Source organism: Alligator mississippiensis, chromosome 12, assembly GCF_030867095.1.
Source record: "Alligator mississippiensis isolate rAllMis1 chromosome 12, rAllMis1, whole genome shotgun sequence".
NCBI classification, from domain to species: domain Eukaryota; kingdom Metazoa; phylum Chordata; order Crocodylia; family Alligatoridae; genus Alligator; species Alligator mississippiensis.
Window position 1 is genome coordinate 58,731,949 of NC_081835.1, and position 26,938 is coordinate 58,758,886.

General features: G+C 47.7%; 1 protein-coding gene across 4 annotated transcripts; it reads left to right on the forward strand.

Annotated features, from left to right (window-relative positions):
• The first annotated feature begins 251 nt into the window (after positions 1 to 251).
• On the forward strand, positions 252 to 26,938 carry USP20 (ubiquitin specific peptidase 20). Of its 4 annotated transcripts, none has more exons than XM_014610591.3 (27): positions 252 to 344; positions 1,693 to 1,815; positions 4,648 to 4,751; positions 5,313 to 5,409; positions 5,708 to 5,761; positions 8,694 to 8,756; positions 8,943 to 9,074; positions 9,699 to 9,795; positions 10,011 to 10,080; positions 10,645 to 10,758; positions 11,536 to 11,614; positions 12,598 to 13,033; positions 13,819 to 13,956; positions 15,962 to 16,074; positions 16,705 to 16,877; positions 17,608 to 17,702; positions 18,015 to 18,048; positions 18,527 to 18,572; positions 18,858 to 19,038; positions 19,377 to 19,503; positions 19,612 to 19,781; positions 20,325 to 20,406; positions 20,945 to 21,053; positions 21,440 to 21,542; positions 23,152 to 23,223; positions 24,545 to 24,729; positions 25,132 to 26,938. In XM_014610591.3, the coding sequence occupies exons 4-26, from the start codon at positions 5,329 to 5,331 to the stop codon at positions 24,703 to 24,705; spliced, it is 2,730 nt and encodes a 909-aa protein (XP_014466077.2). In that variant the 5' UTR covers positions 252 to 344; positions 1,693 to 1,815; positions 4,648 to 4,751; positions 5,313 to 5,328; the 3' UTR covers positions 24,706 to 24,729; positions 25,132 to 26,938. The 4 variants fall into 4 exon arrangements, with proteins under 4 accessions (XP_014466077.2, XP_014466079.2, XP_019356536.2 ...); XM_014610593.3 differs by having other exon boundaries at positions 25,228 to 26,938; XM_019500991.2 differs by having other exon boundaries at positions 296 to 344; positions 1,696 to 1,815.

Sequence of the window (26,938 nt, forward strand, 5' to 3'; positions counted from 1 at the left end):
TGGGGCTCCTGTCTGGACCGCCCCACCCAGCCTGGGCCGCTCTGCTGCGCCTTTCCGTGTCTCCTGGCAGTCCACGCAGGGGTATGGAAACCTCGTGGCCAGGGAGCTGGCCAGCTCCCTTCAGCCCAGCATGCACCATGGGAGCTGCCCCAGGGGACCGCCTGTGCAGCTCGCTGCCAGGGGCGTGGAGGGCCCCCATCCTTTGCCTCTGCATGCCCACTGCCTCCTTCCCCCTCCAGGCCTGGCTCGTCCTTCTCTCCCCTCCCTGGCCCAGCCCCTGGCTCCTCCCATGCCGCCAAGCTGCAGCTCCTAGGCGCTGGCTTCCCTCCTCCCTCCGGCAGCAGGTAACTGGCCTCCCTCCCTGCCCCTCCATGCTGCTTCTGGGGCTGAGCCCCTTCCCTGGCCGCGGTGCTGGCCTCCCCATCCCCTTCCCCAGGCGGAGCAGGCACGCTGGGGCCTAGCCAAGGGACCGAAGCCCCGGCCTTTCGTAGCCGGCCACCCAGGGAGCTGGTGGGGGGCATCCCTCCTTCCAGGGCCAGCCGCCCTGTGGCTCCAGGGAGCAGCCAGGCAGCCAAGCCTGGGGGTCGGCTTCAGAGGGGCTGGGGAGGGAGCTGCTCTCGGTGCCCGCCGTGCTCCTCCAGGCACCCCGCAATTAAGCACAGGGTGTCGGTGACTTGTCAAAGCCACGTCCCTGCCTGGCGCAGGGGGAGAGGCGGTGGGGAGACGCCCCCTGCCTGGGATGGGGAGGCCGGGGTCTCTGGAGCGGCTGCGTGACTCCAGACAGGACTGACCTCGCTGGGGTAGGGGGCCCAGAGGCTTGCTCTGGTTGTTTGGGGGGGGTCCGCATGCTGCAGGGGGTAGGGTCTCCAGGGTGTGCAGCCCACGGGGCCCCCTGTGTGACGGCGCCGCGTTCCCTGAAGGGGGGAGGCAGGAGAGGCATCACGGCGGGGTTGCAGAGGTTTGGGGGCTTGCTACTACTTGGGGATGAGGCACAAGGGTGGGGTCAGGATGTCGTCTCCGCTGGAGGTGCAGATCGGGGGAGTTTGATGACAAGGGGTTGCTTTTGCATTCTCCACTGTCCCGTGGGAAGGGTGTGTCCGTGTCATCGGGTGCGAAGGGTCTTGGGGTGACAAAGCAGTTACCCCCACTCTGAAAACCAGCCTGGGAGCCCTGCGCGGTCGCTACCTTGGCACAGGTATGATGCAGCCCCGGTTTCCTCAATTCTTGAGATTCCAGAGCTGCCAGAAGAAAGCCCCGGGACCCGAGCATTTCCAGCACATGTAGGATTCCCCCCCAAAACCCTGGTGCCTCCAGCAGTTAATTGTGTTGTTGATCTTTCCAATCTTGGCGCTTAGCACTGTGATCTTTGCTCTGAGCTGAGTCCCTTGGCAAGATAATAGGCTTTTATCTTAAAAGGTATATTAAGAACCACATTCATTAAATATTGCTGATCAGTAAGTGGGAAACAAGAACACAGAAGCAGCCAGCTTGAAAGCTCAGCCTGTGAAGCAGGGGGTGGGGGGATGATGCAGCACCAGCTGTTGGGAAAATGATGAGTAATGCTTGCTGCTTCCACCAGGAAAGGCAACCGATTGCTTGGCTGGAACCACGCTGCCTGGGGTTTGCTACCGCTGGTATTTCGGTGCTTGGTGGTCCTTACATGCTGATGAACTCCTTCTCTGTCTTATTTAGCAGAAATCCAGGAACTTGCATCCTCTCCTAAGCAACGATGAGCACCTGTGTCTAAGTGATGTCCTTTGATAATTATTATGGCATAATTGTTGAAGAAAGAACTGCGCTGGCCTCAAAGTACAGGTATCAGAGTTTGTTCGGGGGGGGGGGGTGTTTCCTGCATGTGTTGTATCTACTGATTCAGCCTCTCTTCCAGTTGTGCACAGGATCACAAGCTAACCTTTCTCATGGCTAAAATTCTAGCTTATTTTTTAAGGCTATATAACCAGGAGATGAGAGTAGCTTTTCTGGGCCTATTATATGGAAAGAGTTGCATTTCTGGGGAGCAGATTAAATGCCTAACGCCCCTGCAAGCCTGAGAGCTAAATGTGTGCCATTTCCAGTGACTTCAAAAAATAAATCCGTGCTAAAAATGCTGCTTCCTTTATTTGTCCAGTTTGAGCTGTTCTCTGGCCATAGGACTGGAAGCTAAAGAACAGCTGGGTTCTGATTTTGTTTCATCTCGGAAATTGATTTTTTTTAACGTTGCCGTGAGAATTTCACTGAATATTTCTGGTGTCTATTTCCCCATCTATAAAATGCAGATGGGTACATCTCCGCAGTATTATCATCTTGTGGGTAACGTGAGGATTAACTAGTTAGTTCTTGTAACTTGTTTTCCAGATGAAACAGGCCAAGTTTTTTTTTCACAGATTTTTTTTTCCCAGGCAGACGCTTGTTGCATAAGACATACTAGGTTAATTTGTGCAAAAGTGTTTGCAATCTGAGCCTGGTTTTGGCATAGATGCTATCAGCACATTGTTGGTTTTTAGCAAGAGGACAGAAATATGTTGTTGGGTGGGATCAACCACCGGTTTTGGCAGCAATTCCAGTCTTTCAGTAGGTCAGAGTAGGATTGGTTATTGTGATATGTCCGTGTACTGCTCTTCTGCAGGGCTTGCTGGGAAAGAGCCCGGCTGGGGAAGACTTATTTTAAGGTAACTTAATTTCCCTTCATGCACCTTGTTTTAAACTTTGATAAGCAACAGAGAAGGTTTTGGCAAGGTTTTAATTAAGAAATTCATATTTTCTTAAGCAATGCCTGACTCAGAACCTGTATGTTCCAGTTAAAGCCCTTGAGGCAGTCTCTCAGAGGGGAAAAAAACAAGACCTTTTCTTTATTTAATAACGGTTGCTAAACTCAGTTACAGTTTAACCATGTCCTGACTTGCTCGGTAGGCAGAACTGACCCCTTTCCCCAGCTGTATTAAAAAGCAAAGCATTAGAAACAAGTGGGAAGATCAAATTCCAAATTCTGCCGAAGATTTAATGCGTGTGTATACCTGCAAGTACACGAGTAGTCACATGGAGTTCAACGGGAATATTCACATGTACGAAGTTAAGCACACGTAGTGTAATCGGAGCGTAAGACTAGACTTAATTCCATTTGTTTTAAAAATAGTTACCATTTAAGCTGGCAAAGATTAAGAGCATGAAGCTGCTTTTAAAGCAATACCAGATTTAGTAAGGGTGCTTTTTTTTTCCAGGGGATAGAGGAAGGAAAATTAAGTACGGAAAAATAACAAAGATCATAGAGAGATGATGGTATTTGGCATAGGTGTGTTCTGGGGACTAAAAATATGAAGCTGGACACTTGCAACTGAATAACTGATGCACAGATGTCCAAGTCGGATCCTGAAATTACTAGACTCTGGCTGCGATCGCTGTACATTTCTCTCTTATTTGCAACAGCGTTTTACCCCTCCAGTTTTGCTGTGTTCCTCCAATATCTTAAGTTGCAAAGTTTGTTGGTAAAGGGTTTTTTGTTTTTTTTTACAAGATACCCCTTTATTTCTTTCTGCTGCTAGTGCAGGTTGTTAGGGATGCTGAGATCATTCTTTGCTGAAGTGGCGTAGCCCTTCATCTTCTCTTTCTTTTAAAAAGGCTTCAGAGCGGGTAACATTGGCAATGATATCTGAAGTCCCTGTGGATGTTAGAAACAGCAGGAAGCAATGAATGACCGCAGCAAATTATTAAGCTTTGATGAGCTTGGACTTGCACTTTTTTACAGTGTGGGCCTTTTACAGCTGGTTGGTCTCTAGCTAGTAATATATTTTGGAGTCGGGTTCTGTACGGGTTGAATTACTCAACAGAGCTTCTTTTTAGAGCCCTGAATGATGTTTCCTTAAATTATTGCTTAGTGATCACCTCACTTTATCTTCCTGTGTTGCACTGTGCACTTGAGCTACATCTGAGGGTTTCCATGTGTCTGTGATTTCAAATATGAATCGCCCCGAAAAATGGGTGAGTTTGCCCATAAATCGTACAGCTGTGAAACACTAAAAATGATCCTTTGTGTTCACCGTGCCTAATTTTATTGTCCCTGATGGAACGCAACTTGTCCCGTGCTGTACAGTCTTTGAGAGGTGTGCACATTATATTCTTAGGCATGCGTGTAACAGTAAATTCCTCACAGGTGCTGGTGGCTTCTGTTCTTTTGAAGGTGTATTACTGACATTTGTAGTTAACTGGAAGGTAGTGAACAGCTAATAACCAGATTATCTTCAGCTAGGCAGAGTGCAGGTACTGTGCCAGCTTTTAGCCATGGTTATATCATTGCACCTCAGTCCCGAGCTACGGTGTCCTTTCCATTTTAATTCTAGTCAAAGCCTCCTGCAAAGAGATGAGACTTTCTCCTCTGCTTTCTTGGTGCTTTTGTTCCTTTGACAACAGGTAACAGCTTAAAGATCTCCAGGCTTGTTTTTGCTTGTGACTTGCTGAGCCAGGATGCGAAACCTCACCTCTGAGGGAAGAAGTGGGGTCTAGTCCACCAACCCACTCTTAAGTAAAGGCAATGCATTTCTTACATGCATCTTGCCATGTGATGTTTTCTAGTTGTATCATGCAGATTTGGAAGAGCCTCAGTGAGAGTCTGTGTGTAGAATATGCAGTAATGTGGGGATTTTACTTCTTTAGGATTCTGCGTCAGCCAGCTATGCTGCGTGATCCAGACCAGCTGGGATTTTGAACCTTAAGACGAGACTGCTCAGGGGCTCATTGCATTACTGTTTTCCTTTGAGGTATGAACCAGATGGGTTTCAGCCAATTTTATTCTGGGGAGATGTTGTAGAAGAAAAAGTACAGTCCTTGTGTGCATTTATATCTGGCTATATATTCCAAATAATTATTAACTTTCTTTATATACTTCTTGCTCCCTCCCATTGCATCATTCACTTATCTCTGATATCATAATGCTACTGCTCAACAATGAGCTGTTCTGTGTTAGCCTGACTGCAGCACTGAACTGTTACCTGACATCAAGATTGTAGTGGGAGCTGACACTTGGAGGTTTAGTTTCATCCCCAGGATACATTCGCGTAGTCCCCTCCTTGTACTGGAGCATGTGAATAGTTTGGGATCCTTTTTACCCTATGTCGGGGGGGAGGGGGGGTGTATAAATGCCTGCGTAGATGTTAAGACTGCTGCCACATACTTTTGAGTCTCAAAGATGGATTTTAATAATCTCTAATATCTTAACATTGAAGTAGGTCATTTTGCTTTCTTGTCATCTTTACCATCAAGTCTGACATGTAACCAACCTGAGTCATCCTCCCAACTTCTCCAATCTGTCTCCTCTGTAGCTGAGTCGTGGCAAGGATGGGGGATGCAAGGGATATCTGTCCTCACCTGGATTCGATAGGTGAGGTCACCAGGGATGACCTCCTGCTCAAATCCAAGGTAAAGACTGCTTTGCTTGCAGTGCCTTTTCCATTTAGGTATCCACTGATGTGATGCAGAAAGGCTGCTTCCACCACGAGTATCTCTTGTGTATGCCTCCTAAAGAAGCCATCTATACTCCATCACTGTAACGCTTAAGTCACGTTCATGGGATAGATGGAGGAGGCTGGTGGAATCTGACATTGCTGCCGTTTGGCAGCGCTCGAAGCCATCTCTGCTGGTGCGTTTCTGAATGCCTGTACGTCACTTAGCATCAGGCTCCTTAAATTAACTGTTGGTTTTTTTTGTATAAACACAGGGAACTTGCCAGTCTTGTGGAGCTGGGGGACCAAATCTCTGGGCTTGTCTCCAGGTAAAAAGGGCCTGCGTATCTTGTATGGTGTGGGATGGGCCTTCTCATTTCTTTATATTTACTCTTTCCTAACAACATACTGTATTTATTGATACCTCTTGGATGTGAAATTGGGTCTGAGATCACAGTATCCTATATATAAAAAAAAAAAAGTATAGATATGAGAGGAAAAGCAGCACTGTCAAGATATCTGTCAGCTTTTGGTTACATCCCAGCAAATCAGAGTCCACTGATCAAAATCTTGTCTGCTGCTCATCTTGGCTTGCTTTTTTACATCCCAATGGGAATGAACACTGAAGAGTGATTCATAGATTCATAGATTCATAGATGTTAGGGTCAGAAGGGACCTTAATAGATCATCGAGTCCGACCCCCTGCATAAGCAGGAAAGAGTGCTGGGTCTAGATGACCCCAGCTAGATACTCGTCTAACCTCCTCTTGAAGACCCCCAGGGTAGGGGAGAGCACCACCTCCCTTGGGAGCCCGTTCCAGACCTTGGCCACTCGAACTGTGAAGAAGTTCCTCTAATGTCCAATCTAAATCTGCTCTCTGCTAGCTTGTGGCCATTGTTTCTTGTAACCCCCAGGGGTGACTTGGTGAATAAATCCTCACCAATTCCCTTCTGTGCCCCCGTGATGAACTTATAGGCAGCCACAGGGTCGCCTCTCAACCTTCTCTTGCGGAGGCTGAAAAGGTCCAGTTTCTCTAGTCTCTCCTCGTAGGGCTTGGTCTGCAGGCCCTTGACCATACGAGTTGCCCTTCGCTGTACCCTCTCCAGGTTATCCGCATCCTTCTTGAAGTGTGGCGCCCAGAATTGCACGCAGTACTCCAACTGCGGTCTGACCAACGCCCTATAGAGGGGAAGTATCACCTCCCTGGACCTATTTGTCATGCATCTGCTGATGCATGATAAAGTGCCATTGGCTTTTCTGATGGCTTCATCACACTGCCGGCTCATGTTCGTCTTGGAGTCCACTAGGACTCCAGCAGGTCATTCCCTAGGCTGTAGGTGTGCTGGACATTTTTCCTCCCTAGGTGCAGCACTTTGCATTTCTCCTTGTTGAACTGCATCCTGTTGTTTTCTGCCCACTTGTCCAGCCTATCCAGGTCTGCCTGCAGCTGTTCCCTGCCCTCCGGCGTGTCCTCTTCTCCCCACAGCTTTGTGTCATCTGCAAACTTGGACAGAGTACATTTCACTCCCACGTCCAAGTCGCTGATGAAGACATTAAAGAGTATCGGTCCAAGGACCGAACCCTGCGGGACCCCACTGCCCACACCCTTCCAGGTCGAGACCGACCCATCTACCACCATCTGTAACCACCATCTGTTTTTAAGCACCTAATGATTAACTGGATCGTGCTCTTGTTGGCAGCCAGGAAAGAGATTTCCAAATGTGTGGAACCAGAAAAAATCAGTGCTATTGTTGAAGGAGAGGAGCGAAGCAGAGGGGAATGGAAAAGAGCTTTCAGATAAGAGTGGGACTGTCATGTTGGACCAGGCTTGGTGCATCATCAAATTTACAGCCTGGTCTGGTCTGGTCCAAGCGGGCATAACTTAACCATCACTTCAAAATGTTCTTTGCAGTCATAGTCCCAGCTGTTTATAATGGAGCTTCACCCTCTTGCAGGAGCTCAGATGTCGATCCTTGTCACTTGAAATAGTCAATGCTAGCTGTGGAGCCATATTCTCAGTGGTTTGTTACCCCTGGAGTGTGGAAGTGGGTCACAGGAAGTAATCAAGGGGGTCACAAGTTATTATGATTAACTCAAGCAAGACAATCTTGCATTCCCATTCCCTGATGGCACCTTCACAGCCAGATGCTGCATCAGCCCCTGAGAACACACAAGGAAATCACAGCGATTCTTGTTGAGTGAGAATAAAAATGGTGGGGAAATGGATCGTGATGTTTTTGAACGGGGGTCATTGTCAAGAGGTTGAGAAACAAGCTCGAGCACACGTCTCGCGGATCGTGGACCAGACTTGATCAGGAATAATTCGTGTGCTGTCACAAGCGCGCCTGGCACATTTTGAACATAGAAGATGAGTTCCCTGCATACAAAAGCTTCTGATCCTTGTTGCCGGTGTCAGTGTATTGATGCGCAGGTGCCAGTGCAGCCTTTACTGTTGTTGTGCAAGGGGCAGGAAGAGCAAAACATCTCTCCTTTCCCATCCACAAACACGCTAGAGGATTGCCCTGCATCCCTGTCTCGCCGGTAAACAACCGCTTCCAGCATTTTTACGATTCCAATTAATTTGCTTCATGGTAACACCAAGACCCTGTTCTGCTGAGTCCTGGGTAGTTGCTGAGTAACAGACAGTCCCTGACCTGAACAACTCTTAACAGGATCAGTAGAACAAAGCTGGCAGACGCTGTGCCAGGCTTTTCACTGCCATTCAGGAAGATCTAGCGTTCCTTGAAGCGTGAGGACTGATCAACTTTGCAGCTAGGAAGCTGTAGGGGTTAGTTATACATATAATATATATTATGCCTATACGTTTTGCAGTCTTTTTAAGCTGAAAAATGAAAACAAGGAGTTTGAATTGGGCAAACCATTGAAGAAGGAAATAATGAGATGAAGGCAGGGCTGGCTGGCATCATTGGAGTCATGGATGTGGGCTTCATGGTACACCAAATAGTTTATTTTTACAACAGATTTTTAATGATGAATCCATAGATGTTTGGGCTCCCATCAGAGAGCAGCTCAAGGAAAATTAATCCCAGTTGCTTAGACAGGAGGTTTCAGTCATGAACAAAGCTAGTTTTCCAACTAGTTCAGTTTCCTCTAATTTAATTTAGCAGGTCTGCACAGGGTCAGTACAGATACAGATCTGCTGCCTGGGGAAGGGGCCAGTGAACACCTCTTCATTTTGTGATGGATTTATCTTGCCACCCCCAGCTCATTCTCCCTCTTTTCTCTCCTCTCTCTCCCTAGGTTGGGTGTCCTTATGTTGGCTGTGGGGAGTCCTTTGCTGATCACAGCACCCTTCATGCACAGGTGAGCCAGTCTCTATAATCCCCCCTCAATCTTGTTTGGAGTTCTCAGTAATTAAACTCTAATTCCCGGTCATCCTCAAAGCTCAGACAACATTTCAGATAGTTACTGTGGTGCTTAGTTTCCAAATTTCATGGCAATTACAAGTAAGTTTATGATTCTCGTTTTTCTCTCCATTTTGGCGTTTAGGCCAAAAAACACAACCTGACGGTGAACCTGACCACATTCCGGGTGTGGTGTTATGCCTGTGAAAGAGAGGTATTCTTGGACCAGAGGCTGGCAACAAATGCTTCCTCCCCACCATCGAAGTTCAGTGAACAGGTGAGTCTTTGAGACCTTAAGTTGGGAGAGGGCTGATCAGTGGGATGGAGCACTTAGCAAGGGGCTTGTTCACTTCTGCAGATGGCTAGTCGAGACGTTTCCATCATGTCCAAGCCTAATTGCTGTATGAGCTCTTGTGCTGAAGGTAGCCACTTCCACTCAAAATGAAGAATCATCTTACATTTACACTGTGCTTTCAATCCAGGGGATTCCAGAGTGCTTGTGAATCTGTTTATACATCTAATTGGTCTGGCTTTGGCCACTTCTGAAGGGAAATTACATCTGGAGTGAACTGCAAGAGTTGATGCACCTTTACTCTTATCATATCTCTCATCAAAGCTTTAAATACCATACTAGAAGCATGGGTGTAAGCATACTGACTACAAACATTACTGACCATCACAGAGGCCACTCGTGACATCTCTTGAAAGCAGTAAGGGTTCTTCTTACCCTGCTTAACTATATTGTTGCAGGAAAACAGAGGGATGCGACTGTGATGTATTATCAGTTCCTTGGTTACTGGTGCCCTCTCCAAGGAGCTGGCTGAGTGGAAGTACAGAGACAGTGTGTCATCTTGTAAAGCAGACCTGCCATTAATGCTTCTTTTTTCTGTCTTTCATCCAGGATTCTCCATTGCCTGCTCACCCTCTGAAGGCTGTTCCAATTGCAGTAGCTGACGAAGGAGAATCTGAATCGGAGGATGATGATCTGAAACCAAGAGGTAAATCATGCTGATGTGTGCAGTCAGTTACAGGTGCATCTCTGGAGTCTTTCTGACCCATATCTGGAGCACTTTGGTGGGCTCAGGAGGACTGGGATGCTTTGCTTATCTCTGAGGGACAGGCTGGGTGCCCGTGCATTTTCTAAATGCAGAATGTGATGCTTTTAAAAAGCAGTGCTCCTTTCTGAGTGGTGTCTGTCTTGCATGTTCTTTAGGCCTTACGGGAATGAAGAACCTGGGGAACTCCTGCTACATGAATGCAGCACTTCAGGCCCTCTCTAACTGGTAGGCAACAGGACCAATCTGCAGTGATCCTTCCTTGAATACTCACTAAAAACAGTGGCAATTTCCACTGGAGACTTCCTTCAGGAATGATGTGTGTAGCTCAGATGCAGATTAGAGAAGCAGAGAGGGAGAGAATTACGGTATGGTTAAGGCGTAAAAACCTATAGAGTAGACAGCTAGGTCAGTCAGTGGACTTGCTGTGGGCATATTTTGTTAGACAAGTGTTGGAAATAAGTCTTTGGTTTTACTGTGCTATTTAAAAAACACGAATGCACATATACAGAGGCATTTATATTTTTCCTCCCAAGTAAGTGACCTTGACAACCAAGGAGGTGTTAGCTAGGTTAGTCTGATGTCAGGTGCAAGGTAGGACAGGGTGCTACCTTACAGATTAACCAGCTAGTCACTAAGGTGACTAACCAGTTAGTCTGGAATGGATTTATTACCTGAGATTAGCTAGTTAATTTTTAAAGGTGCCACCCTGCCCTACCTTCTTACCTTCATCCAAAGTGATCTTCAGCATCCAATTTCCATTGACTTAGTTCATTCTCTTTCATCCTGTAGCCCTCCTCTCACGCAGTTTTTTCTGGAGTGTGGTGGGCTGGTACGCACAGACAAGAAACCAGCACTATGCAAAAGCTACCAGAAATTGGTCTCTGAAGTGTGGCACAAGAAGCGGTGAGTGATGCCTCCCCAGTCCGAGGGGAAGGTGTAGAGGCATTCGTATTTCAGTTATGAAGATAGTACCAATAACTCAAGAAAACAATCAGGCTTTGCTGATAACTTGAGAAGGTGACGTGTAAGCCTGTTACAGTTATGTGTGTGATAGCTCTTGTCCCTTGCCTTGCCCTGCATATAATGATCAGTAAGTTTTATGTTGAGGAGCAGGATCCAGAAACCTCTGAAATTCATTATGCTGACATCAACCAAAGAGTGCACATATCTAATTGGTGTTGAGTACTTAAAGATCGCTTGCTAATAAGCAAAAAGGAAGGTATTGGGGCAGGGGGAGACACTGGCTTTAAGAATTGAGTTGTGGAGTTATGGAAATGTTTTTTAGTAGTGTCCTGCATTTTCATTGTAATTCTTTTTACCATCTCGTCTTGTGGCACCCCAAGGTGGAAACAGCCATGCTGCTTGACGTGGATAGGTCTGCCCAGGGAAGCCCTTGTCACTTAAGAGACTTTTCAAAGTCACTGTAACATGAGTGACTACTGTAGGGGGCTGTGTCCACAGGTAGGGGGCTAGGCTGTTAGTACTTACTGTCTCTTAAATTCTTATGGCTTAGCTAACAGATAAACAACATAACTTCAGGTTTTGCAGCTACGGAGTTGTACTTCTGTCTGCTTTACCTGCTTACCACTCTGCATTTTGTTGCTTATCCACTGTCTGTTGCAAAATTCAGCTTTAGATCTGATGGGTGAACTAATACCTTGTTGGTTACATTTGAAACAGCCCAAGCTACGTGGTGCCAAGCAGCCTGTCTCACGGAATTAAACTGGTCAACCCCATGTTCCGCGGCTATGCTCAGCAGGTGGGTCATCCAGCGTGCGTTTTAGTTGGTCAACTTGGATATTTGAATAGAACTCAGCTGTACCCAAAGTTACCTGCTTACGTGTCTTTTTAAAGACTTTTGATGTGTGATTGATTAGAAAATGTACAACCAGAGGTGGCAGCAGATAATAGAGTTAAGATGCGATTCTGATGGCAAGTCAAAATATAGATTACAAAAATACTGATTGCAGAAAGGGCTCTTATTTTTATCCTTGATGCAAAGTGGGATTGCAGATTCATAGCTGCAAAGAAATAAAATTGAAGGAGTGAAATGGGAGCACATTATGATTTTATAAACTGATTCCTCCACAATATAATATGCAGGACTTCATAATTAGCTGTCAGGGCATCAGGTGGCTTTTTGGCAGGTGCCTTTGAAACCCATATATCAGCAAGTCTCCTTTTGCCTCCTTGCTTGTGCGTAGGAGTCCTGTACATTGGCAGATTTGTCCACATTTTCTGGTTCTTATCTCTGGTAATAATACTGGATTTTAATGTTGTGTTTAAGGGATTATTGTGAGATTAGCAATTGTGAAAATTACTTTCTCGGCATAGAGTTTGCTTTTCTTTGCAGTCCACAGTCTTAATTATCTTTCTCCTGCATTTTCACCTCCTGTCAGTGCTAATATCCCAACAGCCAAGGTAGTGGTCTAAATTCCATAGCAGCTGTCCACTTTGGCTACTGAGTCCTCCAGAAGCTCTTGGGACAAGCAAAAGTTGAAACAATTCAGCTGCAAATTGGGACTCTAATCCTGAGGAATTAGAGCAGCCTGCTGTACAGGCAGGATCCTTCTGCATATCTCCAAAGTGCCATCTGCTCAGCATAGTCAGGCCCCCTCATATTCTCCCTGTGGCTAAATTTTATGGGCAGTGGTAAACTAAATGAACCCTGTAGTTGTTCCTTTCTCTTTTTTTCCTCCTTGGATGAGCAGTAGATAAAGTGGAATTGCTCCTGGTTTTCAGGATACCCAGGAATTCCTACGCTGCCTGATGGACCAGCTTCATGAAGAGCTAAAGGAACCAATAGTTGCTGAGACAAGAGACTTGGACACAAACGACATGGATGACAAACGGGAGGGTGACCGCAGCCCTTCAGAGGATGAGTTCCTCTCCTGTGACTCCAGCAGTGACAGGGGTGAGGGAGATGGGCAAGGCAGGATGGGGGGCATGAACAGCTCCCTGGCAGAGACAGAACTGCTGATCCAGGACGAGGCTGGCAGAGGGATCTCTGAGAAAGAGAGGATGAAGGACAGGAAGTTCTCTTGTGGGCATCGGCGGAACAACTCGGAACAAGTGGATGAGGATGCAGATGTTGATACTACCATGATGCCAGTTGATGACAGAGCTTCCCCTGAGACACTCCCCCCGCCCCGTCCTGCCAGCCCGTGTAGGACACCAGGTATGAATATAGCTTCTCTACTGCACCATGTAAGAAAACAGTGCCATCTTTCTATTCTGGGCCATGCTTACTGTGGGAATGCCGAACAGGCATGTTATGTACCATTTCTGTTCCTGGCTTCAAAGGTCTCAGCTGCTAGGATAGGTGAATTGCCTCCATCCCATCTTGCACCACTTCTATCATTGTGACTCATTTCTAGCACAGCAGGGCAACTGAGGTCAAATGGGGATGCCTACGGCCAGTTCATATAGTTGCACATTCTGTCTCAGACAGTCCCCTGGAGTAACGCGCTGTGCTAAGACTGAAGGGATGGCAGCTGCTTTTGCAGCACAGCTGGAATTTAAGGGGCTGTGTTCCAAGGTACAGTTAAGTTCTTCTTGCTCTCCTACACAGCTATGACTCCTCCTGAGGATGAGATAACCAACAGCCCTGTGAGGACCCTCACTGGGCCAGACTAAGAAATGCCTGTAGACACTTGTGGGATTATTTGTTTGATCCATCCAGATGAAACCAGTATGTTTGCAAGGTGGTTGGGTGACTTAAACCTGCATTTCAGGCCTTGATATTGGAAGCCTTTATCCATATCTGCTAACTGCAAGTAACTTCTTGTTTGGGAACAGAACTAGATGCAACTTATATCCCCTTTCTGTCTGACAGCTTGATTGTGAAAGACTTCATGCTAACATTCAGATATGGATGTTAGGTCAGGACTGATCTGGGACTAGTTGGGTATGTGCCACACTGAGTCTCCCTGCTGTGAACTCTTCCTTTCTTTCCCCTTGCAGAGCCAGACAATGATGCCTATGTGCGCTGCTCCTCTCGCCCCTGCAGTCCAGTTCACCAGGAGATGCACTCCAAACTGTCCAGCAGCCCCCCTCGCTCTAGTCCTGCAAGACTTGGACCCTCCTATGTGCTTAAGAAAGGTAGAGTGTGTGGGAAGTCATGCGTGGAGGCAGAGGGCGAAGTATGAAGGATGTGTGGAGAGTGAGGTGCAGAAGCCATCATGTTCTCTAGTACCCACAACAAGAAATGTAAGACTTTGTGTTGGTGCATTCAAAAATAGCACTAAGAAATGAGTGGTGCAAGTCTTATCACAACTGAGGATATAGGGCAGAATCCAGTCCAGTCCAATCCACTTCTCTCACCACCAGTTGTACAAGGCAGAGGTCAGTTTTCACCAATTAGCCCTGGTGAGTTCTGTCTCCTGCTCAGGCTGTAAGGGCGCTGCCTTAGTCTTCTAGGTCCTTTCACCTGGTGGTTGCCAGAACAAGACCTGTTTGGGGAGCTTATTTGACACTCAGAACATGGCTAAGGCAAGTCCTCTGCTCCTCTGCTGGTTGGGTGTTCATGGGTAATTTTGCCTGCTCCAAGATGCTGATGATCTTTATCTTTCTGACCTGTCCGCTCTGTCTGGCGCAGGCATGCACACTGGAAGCTATTTAACTTCCCATGGAGAGATAAGTTGCACTTTCATGATTCTGTTCCATACTTAGTACACTGCTACTAAAAAAATCACATGGTGTCCAATTTTCATAGTGGAACAAGCTTCCAAAAAGCAGTTTTTGACTTGCATTGCTCTATCATAAATGCAGGCACTGGAGTTATGGAAGAGGCAGCCTAGGTAAGTAAACTCATCAGCAACAATCACTGCTGGTCCTTCTGGAGCAATGGAATTATCCAAGGTCAGATTGCCTTTCCTGACCTTTGCTTTTGATTTGTAAAGCTTAGAACAATACTTTTTTAGCTGTTCCAGGTAGGCCATCAGTCCTTCGCTGCACTTTAATACCTTCAGGAGACAGATAGCATTAGCAAAGTCCAGATCTCCAAACACCCTCTGCTTGCAGTTTCTATGTCTATATTAGGACACAATAGCACTTATAATATATGCACCCATCAGAGTTAAGATGTAAATCGCTTATGTATGGGTCTTCATGTCCCCTATTCTTTCTAGCAAAATGCTAAATGACTCATCAGAGTAAGGAACAGTATTCACATCTCTTCATGGGAAAGTGGAGACCTGTAAGCACTTGGCCTTTAGTCTCGTTCTCCTTTTTAACCACAGAGGTGCGGCAAGGGACTGCAGAGCTGCATTACCATGGACGACTTCCTGATTGTTAACTGGGTGTCATCCAAACATATTGTGGGGTTAAATATCAGTCTGGTGGTGGGAGCATTGGGAGGCTGCAAAATGGAGCCCCAGTACCTGCTGTTAAACCTGCCTCTTCATTCCAAGGAAGTCACAAAAACAGATCTGTTGTCCTTTGCGCAGTCCATGAATACAATGGCTTGTGCTTGCACCACCAGCCCTGCAGCTGTTCAATAATCTAATTCTTGCCAAGCTGCACTGACCTCAGCTGAGGGGCCAGTGCACGGGTGCAGATGTCTGAGCCCAATGAAAGCACTCTGTATAAATCAAGAGGGGTTGTTTTAAACAAAATGACTGTGTTCAGCCAGACCTTAGCTTCTGGGATTCAGACCCTAGTGGGTAATGCATGGGGAAGGATTGGATGTTTGCCAGAGGGAAAAGGACAAAATCAGCCATGGAAGGAAAAAACAAACTGAAAAGCTTTGAAGCAACTCTTATGGAGCTTGAAGAAGTGTTGGAACGACTAGTTAGTGTCCTCCTGAAGGAGGATGGGGAACGGAAGACACCACCACCACCACCAGCAGCACAATTCCCTCTGGGAGCCTGCTAATGTTTGAATGGGCTCAGATGGTTACGTTCCACCGCCTGGTACAGTCTGAAGCTGGGTTATTCTTAGTGTCAGCTTAAGATTGGCACCACTGATCTAGCCATGCAGGCTGCCTGTAAACCTGTACAAATACGCGTTTGTCTTGTGAAAGACTTGCCCCTCACTTGATTGCATAGCTTTGTTGAGACTGTGCAAGAGAGCTGCCAGGTGATGAGGCTTTTGTGTGTCTTTTCAGCCCAGATGCAGGCTTCTGGGAAAAAGAAGAAAGAGCTTCGTTATCGTAGTGTTATTTCTGATATCTTTGATGGCTCCATTCTCAGCCTGGTGCAATGCCTCACCTGTGACAGAGTGAGTCTCTTGGCTGCCATTAATCAAATAATGAAACAGCAGGGTCTGTTTTCTTCAAATGCTGTACTTGGGGAAACAGAGATGTTCTTCCCAAATGCTCTGAAGTTGCTATGACTCAATTGATTATGAAACGTGCATAGAAATATTCTGGTTCTCTATTGGTTTACATGCCATACAGTGTCTTGGTCCAATGTAAATAGGTCTCTTAGCAACATTACATGTTTCCAGCAATGGAGCTGGCCATAGCCAGATGTGAACAAGGTAGGGGATCAACAAAGGGCAGGATTAAAGGTAGAGCTTGGGGTCTTTCCTGTGCAAAACTCGATTCCACAGCTGCAGGGAACATCAAGAGGGCAGGAGGTCACTTGCCAGTGGCCAAACCTCTGTTGCCCAGTTTCTGAATGTGGGCCAGTCCTAGCATACACTGGACAAAATCAATTTTGGTGTGGCTGCTGGAAACCTGATGAGGGCTTCCTGTTAATGATGATCAAAATTGATTTTATGGAAACAACCTCTTCTCAGCCACAATTTAGTTTCCTAGCTGAGACAGGGCAGTGCTAAAAGTTCAGGGCTATACATTTTCATTCAATGCACCAAAACCCTGATTTTCCCCCTTTTGTGGGTCTTCAGGTGTCCACGACAGTGGAGACGTTCCAGGACCTGTCACTCCCGATTCCTGGGAAGGAAGACTTAGCTAAACTGCACTCTGCCATTTACCAGAACGTGCCAGCAAAGACAGGGGCATGCGGCGACAATTATGCCTCACAAGGCTGGATTGCCTTCATCATGGAGTACATCAGGAGGTGTGTTTCCCTGGGCTCACCCTGCATTGTCCCTCTTTCCTCAGTTTGCTCCCAGGGTTATTAGAAGAATAATCTCATTGAGTCTGGAGACAACCAGGGATACCAGAGGTAACCATGCACAGATTTACAGTTCAGGCACTGCACATACATAAGATGGGTAAAACACTACAGATCATGGGCCATAAACCTTATTGTTGTCCTAAACTCCCTCCTTACTTAGTGCACCAAAACATACTTTACTTTCTTTTGCTTTCAAAAATAAACTGGGATCAATGTTAATTGTAAAGTGTCCTGTGACCCTGGGTTGAAGGACTTGGAGCTCTCACTTTTCTTGCTATTAATTCTTCCTTGCAAGTCTGTTCTGGTAGGCCTTTAAATAATGATACAGCATGATCATAACCTTCCCAGTAGACGCTTCTATCCAGAACCTGTTAGTACTGCTCCTTTCTTTACCCAGGAAGTCTCTTGTATAGTCAGCTTCTGCCCCCATTTGGTCCCTGCCTTGCTCTGACACCCTAATCAAGGCTGAAATAATCCCAGCCATTCCAGTCCTGGGAGATATCAGTACCAGTTCTAAGAAGCCATGTTTTCCCACAGTGCCCTACTTATTTCCTAAGCTGGCTTTCTAGCCTTCAGTTATGTAAAAGAGTAAACCATTTGGGGATTTTAAAAGCTGGGGCATCTGCCACGTCCTCAATAATGTCCCGATTCTCTTCTTATGTGCCTGCAGGTTTGTGGTATCCTGTATCCCCAGTTGGTTCTGGGGTCCTGTTGTCACACTGGAGGACTGTCTTGCTGCTTTTTTTGCTGCAGATGAGTTGAAGGGTAAGTTTGGGGGAGGGCTGGTGTGAGAGGTCTTCTCTCTGAGCTCCTGCTGAGACTAAAGATGGGAAAAACTGTGCCAAGACTTCTCAAGGAGCGTCTAGCTGGGTGTTTCACTCTTGAATTAGCAACACTGGGACTCCTCAAGTCAGCTTTCCTCTTCCATGTTTGCACTTGTGAAGGCTGGTGCAGGACTTTCCCTTGTGCCTGTTATTGTCGCTAGGCTAAGGCTTCACCTGGCTTCTCCAGACATGGTGAGAATGTCTCCTTATTCCTGCTCTTGGTAATCTTGCGGTGCTTCTGTCTCCTTTACAGGGGACAACATGTACAGCTGTGAACGGTGTAAAAAGTAAGTTTGTCATCCATGTTGTTCTGTCTTTCCACTGACCTCATTTCTGCACCATTGTTCTCCACACCTGCTGTTTGAATACTCCCCTTTAATCTCAACCTCTTAAGCTTTGAACTGTCCTTTGCTGGAATTCTAGGAAAGAGACCGGGAGAGCCCTGATTAGGGGCCACTGAAGACCCTGAACTTAGTGGGAGGAAAAGTGGTGGCTGTGGTAAGAGGTGAAGGAAGGGGAGAGACCTAGTGGATAAGCAGGAGAAGTGTAGTAAAAAGGAAGTGGTCCATCTTGTAGCAAAGGTTTCTCTTGTAACTCATGCTCTCGTTCATGGGGGAAGCTGGTACAGAGAGCTCGAGCCAGCTCCCACTGATGCCTCTTCCAGTTTTGCCTATGGTATGACCTATAGTTGCCCTGCTTAGGATAGGGGCCCTGCTCCTTTGCCTTCCAGCGGTCTCATGGATGAATTGTCTCCTCCTTCCTCAGGCTGCGGAACGGAGTGAAGTACTGCAAAGTTCTCCGGCTGCCTGAGGTGAGTAGAAGTCACTTGTTTCCCTGGTCTTCACTGGCTACCATCCTTTTTAAAGCTGGAACTGGAAACTGTTTGTTTTTTGGCCATAACGGAAGACATACAAACACACCAGAAAAGGCCTGGTGAGTCCAGACTGTAACCACCTCTTTCCATCTGATAGTGTGGTCTCAATCCCTGTAAACGTCAGGGAACACAGAGATGGGGGTTAAGTATGTAAGAATTGTATCCCACATGGACACTCATAGAGATGTTGTGCTTCTGTCTCTTCCCCCTCCTGTCCCTTAGATCCTGTGCATCCACCTGAAACGCTTCCGGCACGAGGTCATGTATTCCTTTAAAATCAACAGTCACGTCTCCTTCCCATTGGAAGGGCTGGACCTTCGACCCTTCCTGGCCAAGGAGTGCATCTCCCAGATCACCACCTACGACCTCCTCTCAGTTATCTGCCATCATGGCACAGCCGGCAGTAAGTCCTTGTCTCCTGTGCATCTATGCCTGAACTGACTGGGAACAAGATAGGTCTGAGCCTGGAGCACTGAGCCCAAGGAAATGTGCCACATCCTGCTGGTCGGCACTTGGTCAGCTGGAGGGCATTCGGTTTTCTCAGAGCCCTGCTCTCCGGACACCACAGGCAACCTGCCCTCCTCGTGTTTTGTGTTGGTTCCGGTGATCGCTGGTCTGCCTACTCCTAAAGGGAGCTCAGTGTATTTTAGGATTCTTGTGTTATCCCTGTTCAAGTTTCGTATCCAAACTCTGGTTCTTCTCTGTGTACTTTGAACCCCAAATACGTTCCCTCTGTTACAGGTGGACACTACATAGCATACTGCCAGAATGTGATCAATGGCCAGTGGTATGAATTCGATGACCAGTATGTCACTGAAGTCCATGAGACAGTGGTGCAGAATGCAGAGGCCTATGTCCTCTTCTACAGGTGGGTGTCTGGGCTGGAGCAGCCCACTTTGGCTGTGGCATCCTAGGATAGGTCTGGAGGGCTGTTGAGGATTGCTTCATTTTCTCCCCCCGGCTTTTCTTCCTTTAGGAAGAGCAGCGAAGAGGCTGTGCGGGAACGTCAGAAGGTGGTTTCCCTCGCCAACATGAAGGAACCCAGCCTGCTCCAGTTCTACATCTCTCGAGAGTGGCTCAATAAATTCAACACGTTTGCAGAGCCTGGTCCCATCACCAACCACACGTTCCTGTGCTCTCATGGAGGTAAGGAGGAAGAGGGCTAATGCATTTGAAAGCATTGCTAGGCTGTCTGCATTGGGAGCCACAGCTGCTGCTCAGCAGGAAGTTTCTAGCTGCCCCTTTTGCTGGCTGACGCACCCAAACGAAAAGCCCCATTGGTATTGCTAACAGAATGTATATGGCAGCAGAATCCACTTCATCGGCAGAGACTCCAGTGCACCTGGAGGCATGACCGTTAGACTGTTGTGCTGCTGATCTGAGGCCCAGGGCGATACGTTTTATAGTATCTCGCATAGGCTGGCAAAGTCTCTGTTCTTGTGGGAACATTCAGATGTATTTATACATCTTCCCTGGAATGAAGAAATCCGTAAAAGCCCAGTAAAATTGGCTCTGGGCAACAGAGGTATTCTGGAGCTGAGTCCCCTACCCAGGAAGTCCTGCCACCTCCTCTTCCTTGTCTTCTCTCTCTTACTAGTGGCAAGATGAGTGATGGCAATTGTTGCTTCTCCTGATCTGTTGTTTGTTGCGTAGGATCCGATTAACTCTTCCTCTCCCCACAATTTGCAGGCATCCCTCCCAATAAATACCATTACATTGATGACCTGGTTGTGATTCTGCCCCAGAACGTGTGGGAGTATCTCTATAACAGGTGAGGAAGGCTGCTTCTCTCCTCACCCCACAGTGCTTTGGCCTGGTCCAAGTTTTGTCCTGTTTGACATTTTCATAGTCATCCCAAACCTAAGTCTGGGATCTCCTGCTCCTGTCATTGGCCAAGTTGTGATGCCTTCCTCTAATTCACCCAAACAGTTGTGCAATACTGGGTCTAGAGTAGTCGGACTCTCATTAATATCCATGGTGATCCACTTGCATCACAAATCCTGAGATATGATTGCCCTTGGTTCTGTAGTATGTAATGCGAGAGCCTCATAATCTAGAAGGCAAGTGAGCTCTGTTATGCTCTCTCAAGGGGCAGAAATGAGGGAATGTTCTTCTGATCCTCACCGTGTTAGACAGAGGGCAGACTGACAATTAAAATAGCCAGCTACAGCCACTCCCATTTCACTGGGTATAAAGAACAGTGACAGTATCTGACCCAGTCTCATCTAGCATTGGTTTGTAGGGTTCAAGGCCAGTAAGCTCCTCCATGGTGACACTCAGTGCCTCTTTCTTTCTCATCCTGTGCTCAGGTTTGGGGGTGGTCCTGCTGTCAATCATCTGTATGTCTGCTCCATATGCCAGGTGGAGATTGAAGCTCTGGCCAAACGCAGAAGGATTGAGATTGATACCTTCATTAAGGTGTGTGTGGAACAGAGCTAGGGGCAGCGACCAAGGGTTGGCTAGACCTGTTCTCCGTTAAGATTTTTTTAATGCTACTTCACAGTAGGAGAAATGATACTGTCACCCGGTCCCCAGAAAGATGTCTGCATCGTGGCATGGAGATTCACGTCAAAGTTGCTCTGTGCTAACAGTACATGGAGCATTTGGGCCAGAACATAACATTCTGCGTAGTTGCATAGGGGCCTGAAGCTGGGGAGCAATCCTAGGCCTTCTGCTTGTTTAAAACAGGTTGTGAAGGCAGGTGGGGGCATCCTGAAGACTAGTGGGGTTTTCCTACTAATTGAAAAGTGTCCCCACAAGCCTCAACAATGATTAATTCCTCTGTCCCTGCTCCTTCTCCCCAGCTGAACAAGGCATTCCAGGCAGAGGAGTCTCCTAGTGTCATCTACTGCATCAGCATGCAATGGTTCCGGGAGTGGGAAGCCTTCGTCAAGGGGAAGGACAATGGTAAGAGCCTGGGGCTTCTGGTGCCTGATGAAGATGGGGCAGTGCACGTGGCTAAACTTGTCTGATCACGTTTCCTTTTCTTCTGTAAGCAACATACTTCGCTTTTGTCAATTTTTGGCTGGACAAAGTTCGGTCGGCAAAGAATGGCAGTTTCATCTTCCCCCAGCTATATTCAGGCCAGTCCCTAAAGAACGCAAGGACAGAGCTGATTATAAGAGGAGTGTTTCTAGCTAGGGGAACGGGTTAAATCTGGCTGAAAAAAAAACCAGTGCCTGAGCTATGGGGATAGGGCAAAGCACACTGAAATGATGCTTCTGCACCACAGACCATGGGATTCAAGTTGTTTATGGTTTCTTCATCTGACAAAGCCAAGGAGAAAGCGTAGAGAGGATCTTGTTTCCTGTGATTATTAGCATGCACCACTTCTTATAAAGGTTGCAGCTATAATTTGGAGCAGCCCGCACTTGTGTCCTACTACTAAATTGCACTGTTTTAGGGATTATTGAGGATTGCATCCTGTGTGGTGAATCCACAGGCTAGAACTCCACGGGTGATAACACGTGAGTCACTCTGCATTTATGATGCTCTTCATTAGAAGATTAGAAAGAAGAAGAACGCTTCAGTTTTGCAGCTAGGGAGGGAGAAGCACAGAGAGGCTTGAACTGCCCGAGGCCAAGAATCTGCTGGGACAAGACGATTCATTGCTTCTGATCCAATTTCCCCTGCTTTGACTGCTAGACTATGTTGCTTTCTGCCCACCATCCTACGTACTCTCATCTAGTATGTATTGGTTTCCTGTAGCCCTCCAAGCGAGACAGAATCGGAGGTGCCAGGCAGCCAGAGGCCCCTGCTGAAGGCAACTGTGCTGACTTTGCACTGCTCACCTATAAGTGTAGGGGTGAGATGAGGGCTGGGGTGGAGCCTAAGTTGCGTGTAGCGCACTGAGTATATGGTCATCAGATCTCCCTCACTTCACAGCTTTCTATGGCAAAAATGGTGCCATTTCTGTCCAGGTTGGGAGTAGCCACACTTCACCAGCCCTTGTTGCACTGCTTCCTCACCTGGTAGAGTGGAGCATCTCTCTGCCTTTGGAGTGTCTGGACTGTAGCAGTCCAGACAGAGTCCCCTGGTGCGGCTGCTCCCCTATGGGTTTTTTCCTCTTCCCTACAACCCTACATTCCCCTGCTCATTTATGAAGTTCAGGGTCTTGTTGCTGACTGAGACTGCTGCCCTAGCTGCAGTGTTTCTGATCTGTGTTTGCTTTCTCTTTTAATACTTTCCTCTACAATTGGTGCCTTTTCCATCTGATAGCATGGTCTTAATGCCACACGGTGTTCGTGTTACGTGTCCTACTTTATCTCAGGAGCTCTCATGCGATCACTCCCCTAGACATCAGGTGGTGTCAGCCACTTGACAAAACACCTTTGAATGTGATAACCATCTCATGTGAGCAAAGGCTCTTTGCTTGTTAGCCCAGACGCTGGTGTGATTTTTCAGAGGAAAAGGTCCTCTTCTACTTGCCTGACCCCAGCTCTGCTTCCAGCTGCTTAGGGCAGCAGCTGAGGCAGGTAGAGCACAGCTCTCTGATCCATGTCTCTCTTTCTTACAGAGCCTCCCGGACCAATTGACAACACCAAGATTGCTCTCACGAAAGCAGGTGGCCATGTGCAGGTGAAGCAGGGTAAGGCACGTGCTCAAGCCCCCTCCACCCTGGCCCTCCCTTACTGCTGCTGCATGGGCTGCTGGCATACATGCCTTTCCTTGGTAGCACTGGTCCTGGTAGTTAATGGAGAACATCCTCTATCCATTTCTGTTATTGCCTCTCTGTCTCTGCTTATTGCAAAGCAAGATGGATCATCCCTGTGGCAACCCCCCATACTAACTTCTCTCCCTCACCCTTTAGTCCTGCTCTTTACCATCTCCCTATGAATGTATCACTGGCATCTCTGACTCCATCTGAGGCCTACAGATCCCCTCATTCCTCTCGCTGACTCCATTTCCACACCCAGCTCCGCTGTCCTTTATCTCTACCCAGGTGTGCAACTTCTGTCTGGTCTTGCTTGTCATTTCCCTTTACGCAATATCCCGGCTGTGGTCCAGCCTCACGCAGAATCCTATTGCTTGCTCTTCTCCATTGCAGCTGCTAAAAGCTTCATCCATCCCTGGATTGTTTTCCACTTCAGCTACTGCTGCCACATCTGTCTGCAAGTTGTCGAGCCTGCCTCCCTCATGCAGGAAATACTGACACAAAAACCTCCTTGCTCTCTTGCTGCTCTGATCATTTCACCTGCCCCTCTGCATCCTCGCGCTGCTTCCCCTCATCTTCTGCATCAAATCCGAACTCTTCTCCCCAGCTTCACAACCCTGCATATCTGTTCCCTTCCCCCGCCTGTGAACTACACACCTCTCCTGAATCTCCTAGATAAATCTCTGCTGCCTCCATCTCTGTCCATGCTGGATGGAAAACAGTCCTTTTTGGTTAAGGCTCTAGATGTGATGTGTGCCCTGTCACATGTGGGGAGCATAGCACTTCAGGGGGAAATACTGATGTTTGTCCTCTACAGCTGCTCCTTGTCTGTGGGCAGCAAGAAAGGTTGCAGCTTTTGTTGGGATCAAGCAGAGTTGTTGGCTCATTTGCCAGCAAAACAATGCACATGACTGCTTAGTGGGAAGAGAAGGGTATGAGGCAGTCAGCTGACATTTAGGTTTTCCTGCTTAGCAATGTGCTCACTGCACAACCACTTGGTGACTGGCTTATGCATTGAACTGGGGTAGCGTATTTGCAGGTATTATACTTCATGTCCTGCTGAAGGAGCTGAATGTCACATTTTCATCAGCTTCAGCAGTCCCAGTGACTTGCCCAAGTAGGGAGAAAATCCCCTTTAAGCCCCAAGTGCCAGCCTCCAAACAGCAACACCACTTCCCACCCTCTAGCACTCGCTCTGCATAGACATAAACCAAGATCTTGTCATATTTTGTGGTTTTGCCACTGTATTTTCCAGGAGCAGATTACGGGCAAATTTCGGAGGAGACATGGATTTATTTAAGCACAGTGTATGGCGGGGGCCCTGAGATTGCCATCCGACAGAACATAGCACAGGTCCAGGAGCCAGAGAGCCTGCACGGGGAGCAGAAGATTGAGGCAGAGACTCGGGCCGGATGAGTTGCACTGGACTGTGGGGCAAAGGTATGTCATGAGTCTGTGATGATGGCACTGTGTGTATGGAAAGCAGATCCCTGGCTCAGCCCTTGCAATAAGAGTAGACCTCTCTCCAGCTGTTGGTTACTCTGGAGTGTGCAGACCCCCTTTGATTCCCATGAGGACAGGCTTTCTCCATTATCTTCACACACCACAGCGTAAGGCCTCTTGCAGGTTATGCATGGGCTCGACTACGTAGGGATGTGTCTGGGCAGCAAAGCCTTGCCATCATTCAGCTCCTGTCTAGCACCAGTGGATAAACTGAGGAGGGAAGGTTGTATCTGTAGAGCTTGGGTAGGGAGAAGTTGGACCTGCACTCTCCTCCCCCTTTGGCTCCTCATAAGAGACCTGTAGCTTTGGTCAGTGAGTTGAATCTCTGCTTCTTTTCAGGCAGCACTTGGCTCCCCTGCTTTTCTCCTTAGGAGCTATTCTGAGCACTTTTTGGAACTCGGATGTATAAAGAGGAACCTTGTTTCTATTCACCAGAGTGATGTTACAACTTGAGAACTGACTGGCTGGGAACTGCTGAAAGCCACGAGGGCTCTGGGACGTTGCCGTTTCAGCGGTGCACAGGTGACACATGTGGCCTTCCTATTTTGTTCTTGCATCTCCAATCACAGCTGAGAAACCTACTTGAGAGGGGCTGGTTTCTCTTAGTCAGCCATGTGGTCATGGTTCATTACAATTTCTGAGCTGCCTACATCTGAGCTTATCTGTGCTCAGCGCGTTCTTGGAGAGCAAAGCTGGAAGACCAGTAGCACCTTCCCATTGTGCCACTTGCTCTAAACTTCCCAACAGCCTTGTAGATGTGGACCCGGCTCTCCAAGTTCCAAGCGCACAGGACTGCGTTATGTGAATGGCTTCAAACCCAAGGTATGAAATGGTCAGGCTCCACTAGAGCTGCTGAGGTTGGATGCCAGGCAGGCCCCAAGGCTCCTCATTTGGCCTATATGAGTTTTCCTCCCCAGCCTCTACTTCTCCCGACAGCATTCTCAGAAGGACCCTGCTGCGCAGCCTTACCCTGGCTCCCCGTTCATAAGCTGAAAGGCCCACAGAGGTGGGGAAGAAGCTCCGAGCCAATCCTGCGCACAGAGCCAAGTGTCAAAAGGTGGCATGTGGAAATGTCCTTCTGTGTGTTGGACCACGGTGACTCCCGTCCCACTGGAGAGGCGCCTGGCTGAGCAGTCCTCAGGCTGCTGGAGCGGCCTCTATAAAACAAGCTGCCTTTGGCACAAAAGCACCCACACTCAAATTAGCAATTTAGCACTCACACTGCAGCACTGAGTTTGTTCTTGCTTTTTAATGCAGGTCTTGTTCACGTAGAGGCTCATTTGACAGACAGAAATACCTCACCCTCTAATCTGCTGCTGGGAATACAGCCAGGCACTGGTGGGCCTTAGTGAGCAGAGGGCAGGGAGGGGGATGAGCAGATGGGCAAACACAGCTTTCCTTGACTAAGCTTCCCTTGAGAATTACCTGTTTGTGGAGGCCCCTCTAAGCTAGTAAGGGGGCTGCAGAAACCAGAGTGACTTTGGGAAGGGCTTTGCAAGGCTTGGCTGAGACCGAGCAACTAAGGCACAGTGAAGCTGCCAAGGCTGATGTAGACCACTCTGCCTTGTGCCTGGACAGTCTCCTGGGATGTCTCGTTGGAGAACTAAGCTGCATGCTCACAGGGATGGGGAAACTCAACCAATTCACTGCATCAGTCTGGGCATGTTGCAGCCTGGCTCTGGCGCAGGGTTGCGACTGCCTGGACACACTTAGGAAACTGGGGTGGTAGGGGCTGCTCCTTGTCTCCTTGTAGGGAAAGGGAGGGTGGAGAGGAGGCCAGGGGAGGTGTTTCTGAAATGAAAATGTGGCCTTCAAACTTTTGTAAACTAAACGCTTCAGGTTCTTAAAGACAACTCTGTAAATGGTTCAAGATGTTTCTTTTATTGTCCGTCTCATTTATCCGGATCCTTGTACATATCCAGCCAGGCAGCAGGAGGAGACTGGGTCGGAGAATGAGCCACTGTTGGGATTTCCCAGTGTTTTAAGCTGTCTTTGTTAGTTGCTACGGAGCCTCTAGGGCTGCATGTTGCTGTGTTGTGTCTGTGTCGTCTGGAGGATGCTGTACAGATTCTAACAACACTCCTGTGCTCAAGTATTTTACTCTGTGCCGAGACTGTGTTACAATAAATGCACTTGCATTCAAAAA